Source organism: Rhinatrema bivittatum, chromosome 13, assembly GCF_901001135.1.
Source record: "Rhinatrema bivittatum chromosome 13, aRhiBiv1.1, whole genome shotgun sequence".
In the NCBI taxonomy this organism is placed as follows: domain Eukaryota; kingdom Metazoa; phylum Chordata; class Amphibia; order Gymnophiona; family Rhinatrematidae; genus Rhinatrema; species Rhinatrema bivittatum.
In genome coordinates, this window is record NC_042627.1 from 83,685,648 (window position 1) to 83,701,312 (window position 15,665).

Genomic DNA, 15,665 nt, shown 5'->3' on the forward strand with positions numbered 1-15,665 from the left:
CTGAGCTGCTGCTAAGATGCCCATGTATGTGTTTTGTTGCCCCTCTAATCCAGATCACTTTCCAGGCCATTTCTTCCAAGACTGAAGTTAAAATTCTAGGAGTCAGGCTGGACTCTCAGCTAACCATGCAGATGCATATTTCCTCAACTGGCAAAGCTTGTTTTTTTCAGTGGTGGAATATATGCAGTCTGCCATCATACTTGCGTATTTTAATTCAAGTACTGGTGTTAACACATATTGATTATTGTAACTCTTTCTTACAGGGCTTCCTAAAAATTTATGTGTCAGACTTCATTTAGTTCAAAACACTGCAACACGTTTAATTACTAAGATCAGAATCACTGAACATATTCAGCCAGTGTTTAAAACAATCTATATTTATTTATTTAAAAAGTTTTGTATACCTATAGTATATTGAATTGAATTTAAAGTATTATTTTTGATAGACTTCATAATTCTGCTCCAATCTATCTTGCAAATTGTGTTTGCTTATACTCTCTGGCTAGACCTCTTTGCTCTGCTCAGTGACTTCTTCTAAAAGTAATGGGGGCTATCAGTATCTGAATGTAATCTGCTTTAAAGTGTCTGAAAGGCAGAATATAAATTGAAAATATAAATAAATTGATGGTAATTAAGAAAAAAGCTTTTTCATCTATAGGTCCCACTATATGGAACTTACTGCCCTATTCCATTAAAGCAATAGAAGACCTTGCTGCTTTTCAGAAACCGTGCAAGGCATAGCTCTTTGTTAAGGCTGTGATTTGTTACGTTATTACAGCCCTCTGGCTAGAGTCCCATTACAGGACCCAAGGACCATACCTCAAACACAGTTTTAAATGCTACAGTCATCTCCTGAGTGTCCAGAATTCCCTGACTGGGGCCGGGGATATTACTCTTCTAGGGCTTGTGTGTTGTTTGTTTTTAAACACATTGTAAAGTCAATTGCAAACTGCACTAATGATCACACTTGGAACTTTTACTGATTAAGGACGGAAAAGTTAATTACAGGTTCCCTACAGTTTTTATTTACAGGGTCCTTGTTACAATTTTAGTTTTCAATAAACTTGTGATGAGACACCTGCATTTTATAATTTAGTTCCCTCTCCATGCCAATCATTGAGGTAGGTTTTTAAGCTTCCTCCCAATAGCTGTCCAGTTTGGTTGTGTTTGTTTCAAGTCTCGTTTTGCAGAGCTTTACTGCAGTCCATGTTCTCTGCCCTTGGTGATCTCCTTGAGATGGTTGAGGCTACACCTGAGCAGTGCACTCCCCTTACTCCTTCTCCCTGGGAATAAATGTAGATTCCTTCTTCCATGAGGACACAGAGGGGCTTTGAGGTTTTTCCTCCAATGTTAAATAAAACTGAGTGCCTGGGCCCTAGGGTACTGAGGAAAAGACAAACCAAAGGGAAACCAAAGAAGAGGCAGGAAGGGTGAGAAAGCTTCCTCCTCACAAAAGACAAGTAAAGTAGGGAAAAAAGGAGCTCTGTCTGCCGTCTTTACTGAGGTCTGACAGCAAAGCAGGTCCTTCCACAACTGAAGATGGCGGTGGGTTTACATAGGCCAAACCCCCACACTAATTCTTTCTGCTTGTGAGGACGCAGTGCCCCTGTCAGCCTGGTGCCAGGAAATTTGGGACTGGGCCCCGGCTCACCACACCAACGTCACTTCTCTTCTGGCCCTTAGCTACAAAGTACACGGGACATGTTTCCCCATGGGTTTTGCATAAACGTTCAAAGTAAAAGGATGTAAATGCCTAAAGAAAAAGTGCCTGTAGACACTTGCTGCTCCTTTAACTTGTATTACTGCAGTTCCCACTCCAGGAATACCCCACTGAATGCCAGCAGCCATGCAGCACACGTACCTTATGCACATTCACTCACGTACTGTGTGGGCATCATAGTAAAATGTATGTAGCAGCTCTAACCCAGCAACCTGAGAGTTTTGTATTACTGCAGTTCCCACTCCAGGAATACCCCACTGAATGCCAGCAGCCATGCAGCACACGTACCTTATCCACATTCACTCACGTACTGTGTGGGCATCATAGTAAAATGTATGTAGCAGCTCTTATCCGGCAACCTGGCACCTGGGAGTTTTGTATTACTGCAGTTCCCACTCCAGGAATACCCCACTGAATGCCAGCAGCCATGCAGCACACGTACCTTATGCACATTCACTCACGTACTGTGTGGGCATCATAGTAAAATGTATGTAGCAGCTCTAACCCAGCAACCTGGCACCTGGGAGTTTTGTATTACTGCAGTTCCCATTCCAGGAATACCCCACTGAATGCCAGCAGCCATGCAGCACACGTTCCTTATGCACATTCACTCACGTACTGTGTGGGCATCATAGTAAAATGTATGTAGCAGCTCTAACCCGGCAACCTGGCACCTGGGAGTTTTGTATTATTGCAGTTCCCACTCCAGGAATACCCCACTGAATGCCAGCAGCCATGCAGCACACGTTCCTTATGCACATTCACTCACGTACTGTGTGGGCATCATAGGTAAAATGTATGTAGCAGCTCTAACCCAGCAACCTGGCACCTGGGAGTTTTGTATTACTGCAGTTCCCACTCCAGGAATACCCCACTGAATGCCAGCAGCCATGCAGCACACGTACCTTATGCACATTCACTCACGTACTGTGTGGGCATCATAGTAAAATGTATGTAGCAGCTCTTATCCGGCAACCTGGCACCTGGGAGTTTTGTATTACTGCAGTTCCCACTCCAGGAATACCCCACTGAATGCCAGCAGCCATGCAGCACACGTACCTTATGCACATTCACTCACGTACTGTGTGGGCATCATAGTAAAATGTATGTAGCAGCTCTAACCCGGCAACCTGGCACCTGGGAATTTTGTATTACTGCAGTGGCCACTCCAGGAATACGCCACTGAATGCCAGCAGCCATGCAGCACACGTACCTTATACACATTCACTCACGTACTGTGTGGGCATCATAGTAAAATGCATGTAGCAGCTCTAACCCGGCAACCTGGCACCTGGGAATTTTGTATTACTGCAGTGGCCACTCCAGGAATACCCCACTGAATGCCAGCAGCCATGCAGCACACGTACCTTATGCACATTCACTCACGTACTGTGTGGGCATCATAGTAAAATGTATGTAGCAGCTCTTATCCGGCAACCTGGCACCTGGGAGTTTTGTATTACTGCAGTTCCCACTCCAGGAATACCCCACTGAATGCCAGCAGCCATGCAGCACACGTTCCTTATGCACATTCACTCACGTACTGTGTGGGCATCATAGTAAAATGTATGTAGCAGCTCTAACCCGGCAACCTGAGAGTTTTGTATTACTGCAGTTCCCACTCCAGGAATACCCCACTGAATGCCAGCAGCCATGCAGCACACGTACCTTATCCACATTCACTCACGTACTGTGTGGGCATCATAGTAAAATGTATGTAGCAGCTCTAACCCAGCAACCTGAGAGTTTTGTATTACTGCAGTTCCCACTCCAGGAATACCCCACTGAATGCCAGCAGCCATGCAGCACACGTACCTTATCCACATTCACTCACGTACTGTGTGGGCATCATAGTAAAATGTATGTAGCAGCTCTTATCCGGCAACCTGGCACCTGGGAGTTTTGTATTACTGCAGTTCCCACTCCAGGAATACCCCACTGAATGCCAGCAGCCATGCAGCACACGTACCTTATGCACATTCACTCACGTACTGTGTGGGCATCATAGTAAAATGTATGTAGCAGCTCTAACCCAGCAACCTGGCACCTGGGAGTTTTGTATTACTGCAGTTCCCACTCCAGGAATACCCCACTGAATGCCAGCAGCCATGCAGCACACGTTCCTTATGCACATTCACTCACGTACTGTGTGGGCATCATAGTAAAATGTATGTAGCAGCTCTAACCCGGCAACCTGGCACCTGGGAATTTTGTATTACTGCAGTGGCCACTCCAGGAATACCCCACTGAATGCCAGCAGCCATGCAGCACACGTACCTTATGCACATTCACTCACGTACTGTGTGGGCATCATAGTAAAATGTATGTAGCAGCTCTTATCCGGCAACCTGGCACCTGGGAGTTTTGTATTACTGCAGTTCCCACTCCAGGAATACCCCACTGAATGCCAGCAGCCATGCAGCACACGTTCCTTATGCACATTCACTCACGTACTGTGTGGGCATCATAGTAAAATGTATGTAGCAGCTCTTATCCGGCAACCTGGCACCTGGGAGTTTTGTATTACTGCAGTTCCCACTCCAGGAATACCCCACTGAATGCCAGCAGCCATGCAGCACACGTACCTTATGCACATTCACTCACGTACTGTGTGGGCATCATAGTAAAATGTATGTAGCAGCTCTAACCCGGCAACCTGGCACCTGGGAGTTTTGTATTACTGCAGTTCCCACTCCAGGAATACCCCACTGAATGCCAGCAGCCATGCAGCACACGTACCTTATGCACATTCACTCATGTACTGTGTGGGCATCATAGTAAAATGAATGTAGCAGCTCTAACCCGGCAACCTGGCACCTGGGAATTTTGTATTACTGCAGTTGCCACTCCAGGAATACCCCACTGAATGCCAGCAGCCATGCAGCACACGTACCTTATGCACATTCACTCACGTACTGTGTGGGCATCATAGTAAAATGTATGTAGCAGCTCTAACCCGGCAACCTGGCACCTGGGAGTTTTGTATTACTGCAGTTCCCATTCCAGGAATACCCCACTGAATGCCAGCAGCCATGCAGCACACGTACCTTATGCACTTTCACTCATGTACTGTGTGGGCATCATAGTAAAATGTATGTAGCAGCTCTAACCCGGCAACCTGGCACCTGGGAGTTTTGTATTACTGCAGTTCCCATTCCAGGAATACCCCACTGAATGCCAGCAGCCATGCAGCACACGTTCCTTATGCACATTCACTCACGTACTGTGTGGGCATCATAGTAAAATGTATGTAGCAGCTCTAACCCGGCAACCTGGCACCTGGGAGTTTTGTATTACTGCAGTTCCCACTCCAGGAATACCCCACTGAATGCCAGCAGCCATGCAGCACACGTACCTTATGCACATTCACTCACGTACTGTGTGGGCATCATAGTAAAATGTATGTAGCAGCTCTAACCCGGCAACCTGGCACCTGGGAGTTTTGTATTACTGCAGTTGCCACTCCAGGAATACCCCACTGAATGCCAGCAGCCATGCAGCACACGTACCTTATGCACATTCACTCACGTACTGTGTGGGCATCATAGTAAAATGTATGTAGCAGCTCTAACCCGGCAACCTGGCACCTGGGAGTTTTGTATTACTGCAGTTCCCATTCCAGGAATACCCCACTGAATGCCAGCAGCCATGCAGCACACGTACCTTATGCACATTCACTCACGTACTGTGTGGGCATCATAGTAAAATGTATGTAGCAGCTCTTATCCGGCAACCTGGCACCTGGGAGTTTTGTATTACTGCAGTTCCCACTCCAGGAATACCCCACTGAATGCCAGCAGCCATGCAGCACACGTTCCTTATGCACATTCACTCACGTACTGTGTGGGCATCATAGTAAAATGTATGTAGCAGCTCTTATCCGGCAACCTGGCACCTGGGAGTTTTGTATTACTGCAGTTCCCACTCCAGGAATACCCCACTGAATGCCAGCAGCCATGCAGCACACGTACCTTATGCACATTCACTCACGTACTGTGTGGGCATCATAGTAAAATGTATGTAGCAGCTCTAACCCGGCAACCTGGCACCTGGGAGTTTTGTATTACTGCAGTTCCCACTCCAGGAATACCCCACTGAATGCCAGCAGCCATGCAGCACACGTACCTTATGCACATTCACTCATGTACTGTGTGGGCATCATAGTAAAATGTATGTAGCAGCTCTAACCCGGCAACCTGGCACCTGGGAATTTTGTATTACTGCAGTTGCCACTCCAGGAATACCCCACTGAATGCCAGCAGCCATGCAGCACACGTACCTTATGCACATTCACTCACGTACTGTGTGGGCATCATAGTAAAATGTATGTAGCAGCTCTAACCCGGCAACCTGGCAACTGGGAGTTTTGTATTACTGCAGTTCCCATTCCAGGAATACCCCACTGAATGCCAGCAGCCATGCAGCACACGTTCCTTATGCACATTCACTCACGTACTGTGTGGGCATCATAGTAAAATGTATGTAGCAGCTCTAACCCGGCAACCTGGCACCTGGGAGTTTTGTATTACTGCAGTTCCCACTCCAGGAATACCCCACTGAATGCCAGCAGCCATGCAGCACACGTTCCTTATGCACATTCACTCACGTACTGTGTGGGCATCATAGTAAAATGTATGTAGCAGCTCTAACCCGGCAACCTGGCACCTGGGAGTTTTGTATTACTGCAGTTCCCACTCCAGGAATACCCCACTGAATGCCAGCAGCCATGCAGCACACGTACCTTATGCACATTCACTCACGTACTGTGTGGGCATCATAGTAAAATGTATGTAGCAGCTCTAACCCGGCAACCTGGCACCTGGGAATTTTGTATTACTGCAGTGGCCACTCCAGGAATACCCCACTGAATGCCAGCAGCCATGCAGCACACGTACCTTATGCACTTTCACTCATGTACTGTGTGGGCATCATAGTAAAATGTATGTAGCAGCTCTAACCCGGCAACCTGGCACCTGGGAGTTTTGTATTACTGCAGTTCCCATTCCAGGAATACCCCACTGAATGCCAGCAGCCATGCAGCACACGTTCCTTATGCACATTCACTCACGTACTGTGTGGGCATCATAGTAAAATGTATGTAGCAGCTCTAACCCGGCAACCTGGCACCTGGGAGTTTTGTATTACTGCAGTTCCCACTCCAGGAATACCCCACTGAATGCCAGCAGCCATGCAGCACACGTACCTTATGCACATTCACTCACGTACTGTGTGGGCATCATAGTAAAATGTATGTAGCAGCTCTAACCCGGCAACCTGGCACCTGGGAGTTTTGTATTACTGCAGTTGCCACTCCAGGAATACCCCACTGAATGCCAGCAGCCATGCAGCACACGTACCTTATGCACATTCACTCACGTACTGTGTGGGCATCATAGTAAAATGTATGTAGCAGCTCTAACCCGGCAACCTGGCACCTGGGAGTTTTGTATTACTGCAGTTCCCATTCCAGGAATACCCCACTGAATGCCAGCAGCCATGCAGCACACGTTCCTTATGCACATTCACTCACGTACTGTGTGGGCATCATAGTAAAATGTATGTAGCAGCTCTAACCCGGCAACCTGGCACCTGGGAGTTTTGTATTACTGCAGTTGCCACTCCAGGAATACCCCACTGAATGCCAGCAGCCATGCAGCACACGTACCTTATGCACATTCACTCATGTACTGTGTGGGCATCATAGTAAAATGTATGTAGCAGCTCTTATCCGGCAACCTGGCACCTGGGAGTTTTGTATTACTGCAGTTCCCACTCCAGGAATACCCCACTGAATGCCAGCAGCCATGCAGCACACGTTCCTTATGCACATTCACTCACGTACTGTGTGGGCATCATAGTAAAATGTATGTAGCAGCTCTTATCCGGCAACCTGGCACCTGGGAGTTTTGTATTACTGCAGTTCCCACTCCAGGAATACCCCACTGAATGCCAGCAGCCATGCAGCACACGTACCTTATGCACATTCACTCACGTACTGTGTGGGCATCATAGTAAAATGTATGTAGCAGCTCTTATCCGGCAACCTGGCACCTGGGAGTTTTGTATTACTGCAGTTGCCACTCCAGGAATACCCCACTGAATGCCAGCAGCCATGCAGCACACGTTCCTTATGCACATTCACTCACGTACTGTGTGGGCATCATAGTAAAATGTATGTAGCAGCTCTAACCCGGCAATCTGGCACCTGGGAGTTTTGCATCCCTATTGAAGTGGCTTCTAAATGGGAAAATTTGGAAACTGTCAGTGTAAAATGTGTTGAGGGCACTGTGACATAAGTTTATCAAACTGGTTTTCTCTTTTAGAATGGACTTTGATGACGAGGATGGAGAAGGACCCAGCAAATTTTCAAGGTGTGTTTTACAAGTCTGTAGAGAAAGAAAATGGGAATCTGTTTGTAAAGGAATAAGGCTGGATTCTTAACAGGTTGTGAGAAACTTATCTTTCATATATGTTGTCATGAAAGTTCATGCACATCATCGTCTTTGGATGATAACTGTGTTGATACAATAAAATGACTTGCATTCTGGAAAGAATCCAGATTTCTTCAGGGCTGAGTAACATAAGAAGGTAGGAAGATCTTTGCTGACAAACTAAACAAAGCTTCAGTCTATAGTGATATGGTATATCGGTGCACTACAAAATTGGCTAATAAGGTGTCTGAACTATCCAAAATAAAGAATATTGGGATCAGTATTCTAACAGCCAACACACTGAAATAAAAAAAAGTTTTCTTTTGCCAAATATTCTGAAAATAAATGCACCTATCATATATATTTAAATTGATTTATTACTCCTTAATACACAGAAACCCAACTACAACAATGCTCCTGTTGCCTAGACTCTAAACCTACCTAAACTCCAAAACCAGACTTAAAAATTATGTAATGCTCATTCACACAACCTCACATCGTTCATACAAATCTTACTTGCCATTTATACTACCACTAAAATAGCTCTGTATATCCTTCCACGTGTAACACAACTCCTAAACATATTACTACTACTTGATATTTATTTATAGCACTACACATCATAAACAGTGCTGCACAAACACACAAAAAGGACAGTCCCTGCTCAATAGAGCTTACAATCGAATAAGACAAACATACAGGACAAGAGACTTGGGATATTTCATAAAGCAAGACTGGTTTAAAAAAGAAAGAAAAAAAATTAAGTTAATGAGGCTAAAAGCAGACAATCAGGCCTAAGATTTAAAAGGAGCCAGAAAAAGGTGGGTCTTTAGTTGGGATTTAAACACAGCGAGAGAGGGAGCAGGACACACCAGAACACATGGAGTTGGAAATTGGTGATAGAGGAGAAGGGCACAGATAAGAGCGACTTGTCTGATGAGCAGAGTGCATGGAGGGGGGATGTAGAGAGAGAGGAGTGAGGAGCTGAAGAGTGAAGGTGTTTGTAGGTGAGAAAGAGGAGCTTGAACAGTATGCGGGAGCAGATAGGGGGCCAATGCAGTGACTTCAGAAGAGGGGTTATGTGAGTGTAGTGACTTACTGCAATATCACATCTTACAGTACTATATAGCTTGAAGGGAAGGCATTAGGAAAGGTTGTGTGCTTTTTTTCTTTTTTGGAAATTGTATTTATTCAATTCAACAACTATAAAAAATAGCTCAGTAACATGGAAATGATGGTCATCAAAGTAAAGATTGATATAACTCAACATGTAATCAGCAGATGTCGTGCTATAAACCTTTTCTCTGAGGACAAGTAGGATGTTAGTCCTCACCCGTGGGTGACATCATCAGATGGAGCCTGGTCTGGAACTTTGACCTCAAAGATTCTAGAACTCTCAAACATGTCCTACTGAGCATGTGCAGCTGTAGGCAGAGTCCCGCCATCTCTTTTGTTTTCTGCGGAACCTTGTGGTCGCGGGAGAAAAAAAATTATTTTTTCTAGAACTGCAGCTGTTTTTCTTCCCTTTACCTTATAGGAGTTTTCTTTTCTTTTTCTTTTCTTTTTTATTCTTTTTCCACTGTCTACCAGCTGCATGGTGGGCCTTAGTCTCTGTGCAGCCTGGCAGAGCCTAATACTATCCCTTATTAAATAAATACTGCACCTGCAGTTTAGTATCTGTGGTCTATCCTTGCTCTGTCTGTTTTTGTACCTTTGTCAGATGCTGGCAGGACTGACAAAATGCAGTCCATGTGTAGGCCGCTGAGCCTGGGGACTTGTCTAAGTTCTACTCGGGCAGGAGTTCCATGTCATTTCACTGATCAATCGGCATCAATAGAGGTTCAACTGTGAAGAGATCGAGGACCAATGCCGTTCCTGTAGGAGGGAGAGTTCATCCTCCCAACATTAAAAGGAACTAGTCTCCATGGCCAGAAGCCATAGATGATGTAGCCTCCCCTTCTGCTTGCCTGTGATGGCAGTGCAGTCTCCTTGTGAGAGAGGGTGAGCAGGAACCTGGGCAAGCAGCTTGCTGCTACACCTTCAGTGCCATGCTCAGTATCTATTGCCCATGCACATCTGTGCACTGATGATCTGATACATCAGTATCAGGACCACTTCGGGGACCAGGACTGCCATTGAGTACCATAGTCCCCTTTACGCCGTTGAGGTCCCGGGATGCCTCAATGCCATCAAGGTGCGTGACCACCCTTGATACCATAAGGGCCTTCTGTGCTGTAGGTGTCTGTGGGCGCTGTAGAGTTTCAATGCACTAGAGTCATCGAACGCCTTGGGCCTCGATGTGGCTGAGTAGCAGCCTCGACCTCTAGTATCAGGGACTGGGACTGCCACTGAGCACCATGATCCCCCTTGACGCCATCCGAGCTGCCTTAGGTATCATCGAGGTATGTGGCCTCGATGCCAGCGCGATGTGGAGCTGCCTTGATGCCTGTGGTGACGGTGCCCTTGCTCCCGGCCACACAGTATGTGTGGCCGGGTACTCTTGCTGTACCCGGCCACACATACTGTGCTACACTGTCATACTAACTCTCAATGGAGTGAATAGGAACAGTGTGACGTGAGTGTCCCCAGTACCACTGGGGCTCTAATTATGGCATGGTGGCAGGTGGTGCTCTATGGTATCACCCCCATGGTATCCCCAGTACCTGATAACACGCCAAGACTCTAAACACAGCCCTTGAAATTATGTCTGGAATGGCTCACCGCTATTTCCCTCATAGAACGGCAGCAGCAGTCTTGACACTATATACCATTAAACTGGTGAAGACATGGTCAAGCACATTCGAAACTCTGGGTGCAGCATCTTTTGGTGCCATTGATGCAATGCATCATTGTTGAGTGTGAGAGTGCTATGGGCTCTACGGGCACTGACACCACAGTAGGCACCAGGGGACGCAGTCAGATGCTGTAGGACACTACCACAGAGTACCATGGGCACCGTCGGTCGCCATGGACTTTGCTGCTGCCGTTCTATGAGGGAAATAGCGGTGAGCCATTCCCGACATAATTTCAAGGGCTGTGTTTAGAGTCTTGGCGTGTTATCAGGTACTGGGGATACCATGGGGGTGATACCATAGAGCACCACTTGCCACCATGCCATAATTAGAGCCCCAGTGGTACTGGGGACACTCACGTCACACTGTTCCTATTCACTCCATTGAGAGGTAGTATGACAGTGTAGCACAGTATGTGTGGCCGGGTACAGCAAGAGTCATCTACTCCAATTGCTTCGGGCACTGGCAGACAGCAATCTCTGTCGGTACAGTACGAAGCCATACCAGGGTTCTGCCATTGTCACGTCAAGCTATCAACCTCCTTGTCTGTTCTGCACTTTAAACTGCTGAGGAGCACTGGTGAAGAAAGCGCCATCACACACGCTGTGATTGCTTTTTCAGCAGTGTGCAGCCACCGACTCTTAACAGTTGGTGTTCAGTCATTGGTCCTTGCTGTGTTGATGGATTCTACCTACAAGCACGGCGAGTGGGTTCATAGGTGTACCACCATCCACAGGATGGGATACCACTGTATGAGTACTAGTCAGTGTGCTTTTACAGTGGAGGGCACTATTCTTCCAGTTTCCCTCTATTGTAAGAGAGTGGGTATGTGTGTTTCCCTCACAGCCACAGGACTAACCTAAGACTGCATTCCTGGTCAAACCCCTATGAGAGTGGATACCAGGAGGGTAGTGTTGGGATTCTTCTCCTTCTTCAGAGATTCCCCTTTGTGGGGAAATCTCTTGGGCTCTGTCCCTTGCAGGTTTATCGCTGAACTGAAGCCTTGATTCTTTTGAATCAGTGCATCTCTTTGTAGGCTAGGACCAGGGTACAGCAGCAGCGGTCAGTGGACCTTTTTTGCTGGGATCTCTCTGTTCATTACCGTGATAGCCTACCCCATTTGAGGGTGGCTGCAAGTGGCATATTTGGTTGCTTCTGAACCTCAGTGATCAGTGACTGTAACCCAACTCTCACCTGGAGAGTTGGAATGTTTTTCGGGATCTGGAGGCCCTAATTCTGTTTGCTTTTCTGTCCCTTCTGGAAGGGGAGATATGACTGGGTTTCCAGGGCGACCCTTATGGGTCCTTTGCCCCCCCCCCGATGCCTGGTTGTCCACTCCTACAATGGGTCATTCTCTGTTTCCCGGAGAAGGGATGTCACTGCTTCTGACTGGCAGTCGCTCTCTGTTCCTCGTGAGATCCGAGAGCCAGTCGGGCGGTAGCGCTGTCTTTAGGTCACCCTAAGGCACAGCATGTCTATTTCGCAAGGGAGCCATTCCAGATTCAGTTTCCCCCTCGTACCAGGAGTTTCCTCTTCAGGGTAGCTCCCCGGTGAAGATTAGGGGTTTCTCTCACCCAGGAGTCACTTTTGATACCTGCTGAGCTCAATGGGAGTTTTTCGTGGAGGACCACTATTGCCAGTCATTCTGCCCTGTGGGCCCCTACCTCAGTGAAGAGGATTCTAGTCCATCTATTGGCAAGTAGGCATTTCAACCTATCGCCATGTCCATGGCTGAGGGAAGTGGGTGACGAGGGATCCCGCAACAGAGGTGCTTCTCATTGGTTGCAGTGGCTTGCAAGCTGTACTTCCCCATTTTAGGGATAACCCTGTCTGCGGACAGGAAAATCCTGGTTCATGCAATGGTTGTTCCAGTTACTGGACTGTGTGCTTCCTTGGGAGAAATATATGTAATCATGGCTGAGCTATGGTTGGTGGGCAGCCTGTTCCGAGATCACAGTGTCCTTGCACTGGTACTCGTAGGGTTTCCAGGCTGATGAAGAAATCCTGTTCTATAGGAATTTGCACTTGCAGCACCCCGGCTTCCTGTCTTTTGGTGAAGTTATTTCTGGATTTCTTTCCTGGGGGATTTGCTCTCATCGAGGGGAGGGGAGGAAAAGCTAGGGCATTCGTGGTATATCGTAGTGTATACCTGCAGGGAAAGAGACACCACCAAGCTCTGGCCAGTACTGCCTTTAGCTTTTCTCACTTCACTGGGTTGTCCAAAGTGCCTTCCTGCTCACCTGAACTATCCTGTGGTGCAGTGTGGATGAGCTTTAGGCCTCACTTATCTCCCTGCTCGGGGGTTTGAGCTTGCGATCCTAATCAGGGATTGCCTTTCGTCCCCTGAAACTCTTGATGCTATCCTGCATGATCAGCACGTGGGATCTGTCACAGACCCTGCCAATGTTGCTGATCATTCTTCCAAGCATTGCTTGCATTTTTCTGTCCATTGTGCCTATCAGCCAAACATGGGGCACCCGTCTGTCCTTCAGAACCTAGCGGACTGCAGTTTCTTTCTGGGGAGCTCTCAGGCCCCAGTTGCTTTTTCGGTTGTCTTGTAACACTGAAGGAAACTGGTCTTCTCTTGTTTGCATGTCTAGACTTTTCCTGTATCCAGCAGATTCTAGACCTACTGTCATTGTCAGGGTTTACTAATCCGAAACCCTGCTTGTAAGGTTTTCTGTGATGCGGCGTATGCTTCTGCTCACACTCGCATCACTCCCTTGCCTTAGGCGCCTCCACTATGCATCGTGGTGTTGTGTCTGTCTTTTCTATGGTTTTCTCTTTTCCTACTTAGACCCCTTTGTGGGTCGGCTGCCTCACAGGCAAAAGGGAGAGAGGTGGTGCTTTCAGCACGGTGTGATTTCCCGCTTTGTCCTACTCAGACAGCCTATAGCTTGGGATTCATCCATGTGTGAGGGCCACATCCTGCTTGTCCTAGGAGAAAGCAGAGTTGCTTACCTGTAACAGGTGTTCTCACAGGGCAGCAGGATGTTAGTCCTCACGAAACCCACCCTCCTGCCCTGGTAGTGCTATATCATGGACTGAGGGACTCTGCCTAGGGGGCAGGGTGATGACTACAGCTGCACATGCTCTGTAGGGCATGTCCGAGAGTTCTAGAATCTTTGACATCAAAGTTGCTGCCGATCTGATGATGTCGCCCATGTGTGAGAAATAACATCCTGCTGTCCTCGGAGAACACCTGTTACAGGTAAGCAACTCTGCTTTAAGAACATAAGAACATGCCATGCTGGGTCAGACCAAGGGTCCATCAAGCCCAGCATCCTGTTTCCACAAGGGGCCAAAACCAGGCCACAAGAACCTGGCAATTACCCAAACACTAAGAAGATCCCATGCTACTGATGCAATTAATAGCAGTGGCTATTCCCTAAGTAAACTTGATTAATAGCAGGTAATGGACTTCTCCTCCAAGAACTTATCCAATCCTTTTTTAAACACCGCTATACTAACTGCACTAACCACATCCTCTGGCAACAAATTCCAGAGTTTAATTGTGCGTTGAGTGAAAAAGAACTTTCTCCGATTAGTTTTAAATGTGCCCTATGCTAACTTCATGGAATGCCCCCTAGTCCTTCTATTATCTGAAAGAGTAAAAAACCGATTCACATCTACCTGTTCTAGACCGCTCATGATTTTAAACACCTCTATCATATCCCCCTCAGCCGTCTCTTCTCCAAGCTGAAAAGTCCTAACCTCTTTAGTCTTTCCTCATAGGGGACCTGTTCCATTCCCCTTATCATTTTGGTCGCCCTTTTTTTAAATTAGATGAAATAAACCCAACTACTACTCCTCCCCCACTGTATATACCAACCAACAATATTCATCCCATCACGCACATCTTCTTCACATTCATCCATGCCAGCAAATTCAATCAAACTATCAGATATCTGTGAAACCAAAATTAGTTCTCCCAATGACAGGGAAAAAAAGATTCTCCAACCATTCTTCCTGAAAATTTCGCATTCAAACAAAGTACAATAAATCAGCCATCTTATCCAGCCATAAATGTAAAGATGGTGGGACAGGTTGTTTGCTATTAACCATAAGGTGCTAGTTTTGAGTAGCCCTAGTATAATTCCTGACACCCCTGGTAGCCTCTGATTTACAGAAGAGTGATACAAGCAGTGATCTGAGGCAGTCGGGGACATTGTAATAGCATCTTTACTTGAGTACTTGGAAACTAGTTCTCTAAAACAAGTTGTTATATTATGAGTTATGCAACAGTTTGTTCTGTTCTGGCAATGAGAAAGCACCTAGAGATGATTTCTGCTATTCTCAATTAGTTACTAATTGAAATGTTTAGAGGAATATTCTTAAATTTGTACATATCCAGTGAATTTAGAAATACTGAAAAGTACCTATTTGATAGCATTAGAAACTGAAGTCCCTATTTAATCATGGAACAGGCACAGCCCAGGCAGTGGCAATGCTTACTCTGTGAAGAGTGAAAATCTAGTGCAGTTTCTCCATGTCCCCTGGAAACTGGAATGTGAGCAGCAGCTTCCTGCACATAGGTCATCAGCTGGCTTTCAGTCAGTACCAACTTGAGCTGATATGAACCAGTGATGCCTCACACAGACTTATGTAGTGCTGCTCCCTGCTTTGCAAAATCTGCACCCACAGTATAGCACCTTGGCTTGAAAGCGCCCCCTACAACCATATTCACAAGATTGTGGCCTGCTTGGAAACACACACATACAC

The 15,665-nt window shown here is 46.7% G+C and overlaps 1 protein-coding gene across 4 annotated transcripts in view; it reads left to right on the forward strand.

Moving 5' to 3' along the window:
* ARNT2 (aryl hydrocarbon receptor nuclear translocator 2) overlaps window positions 1–15,665 on the forward strand; it is a 251,764-nt gene that overhangs the window by 28,542 nt on the left and 207,557 nt on the right. For 3 of the 4 annotated variants that reach the window (XM_029574575.1, XM_029574577.1, XM_029574578.1), the window contains one exon: window positions 8,044–8,091. The exons of the other annotated variant lie outside the window; for it this stretch is intronic. In XM_029574575.1, the coding sequence (XP_029430435.1) occupies window positions 8,044–8,091 (48 nt within the window). The remainder of the gene's footprint in view (window positions 1–8,043; window positions 8,092–15,665) is intronic. 4 annotated transcript variants of the gene reach the window in all.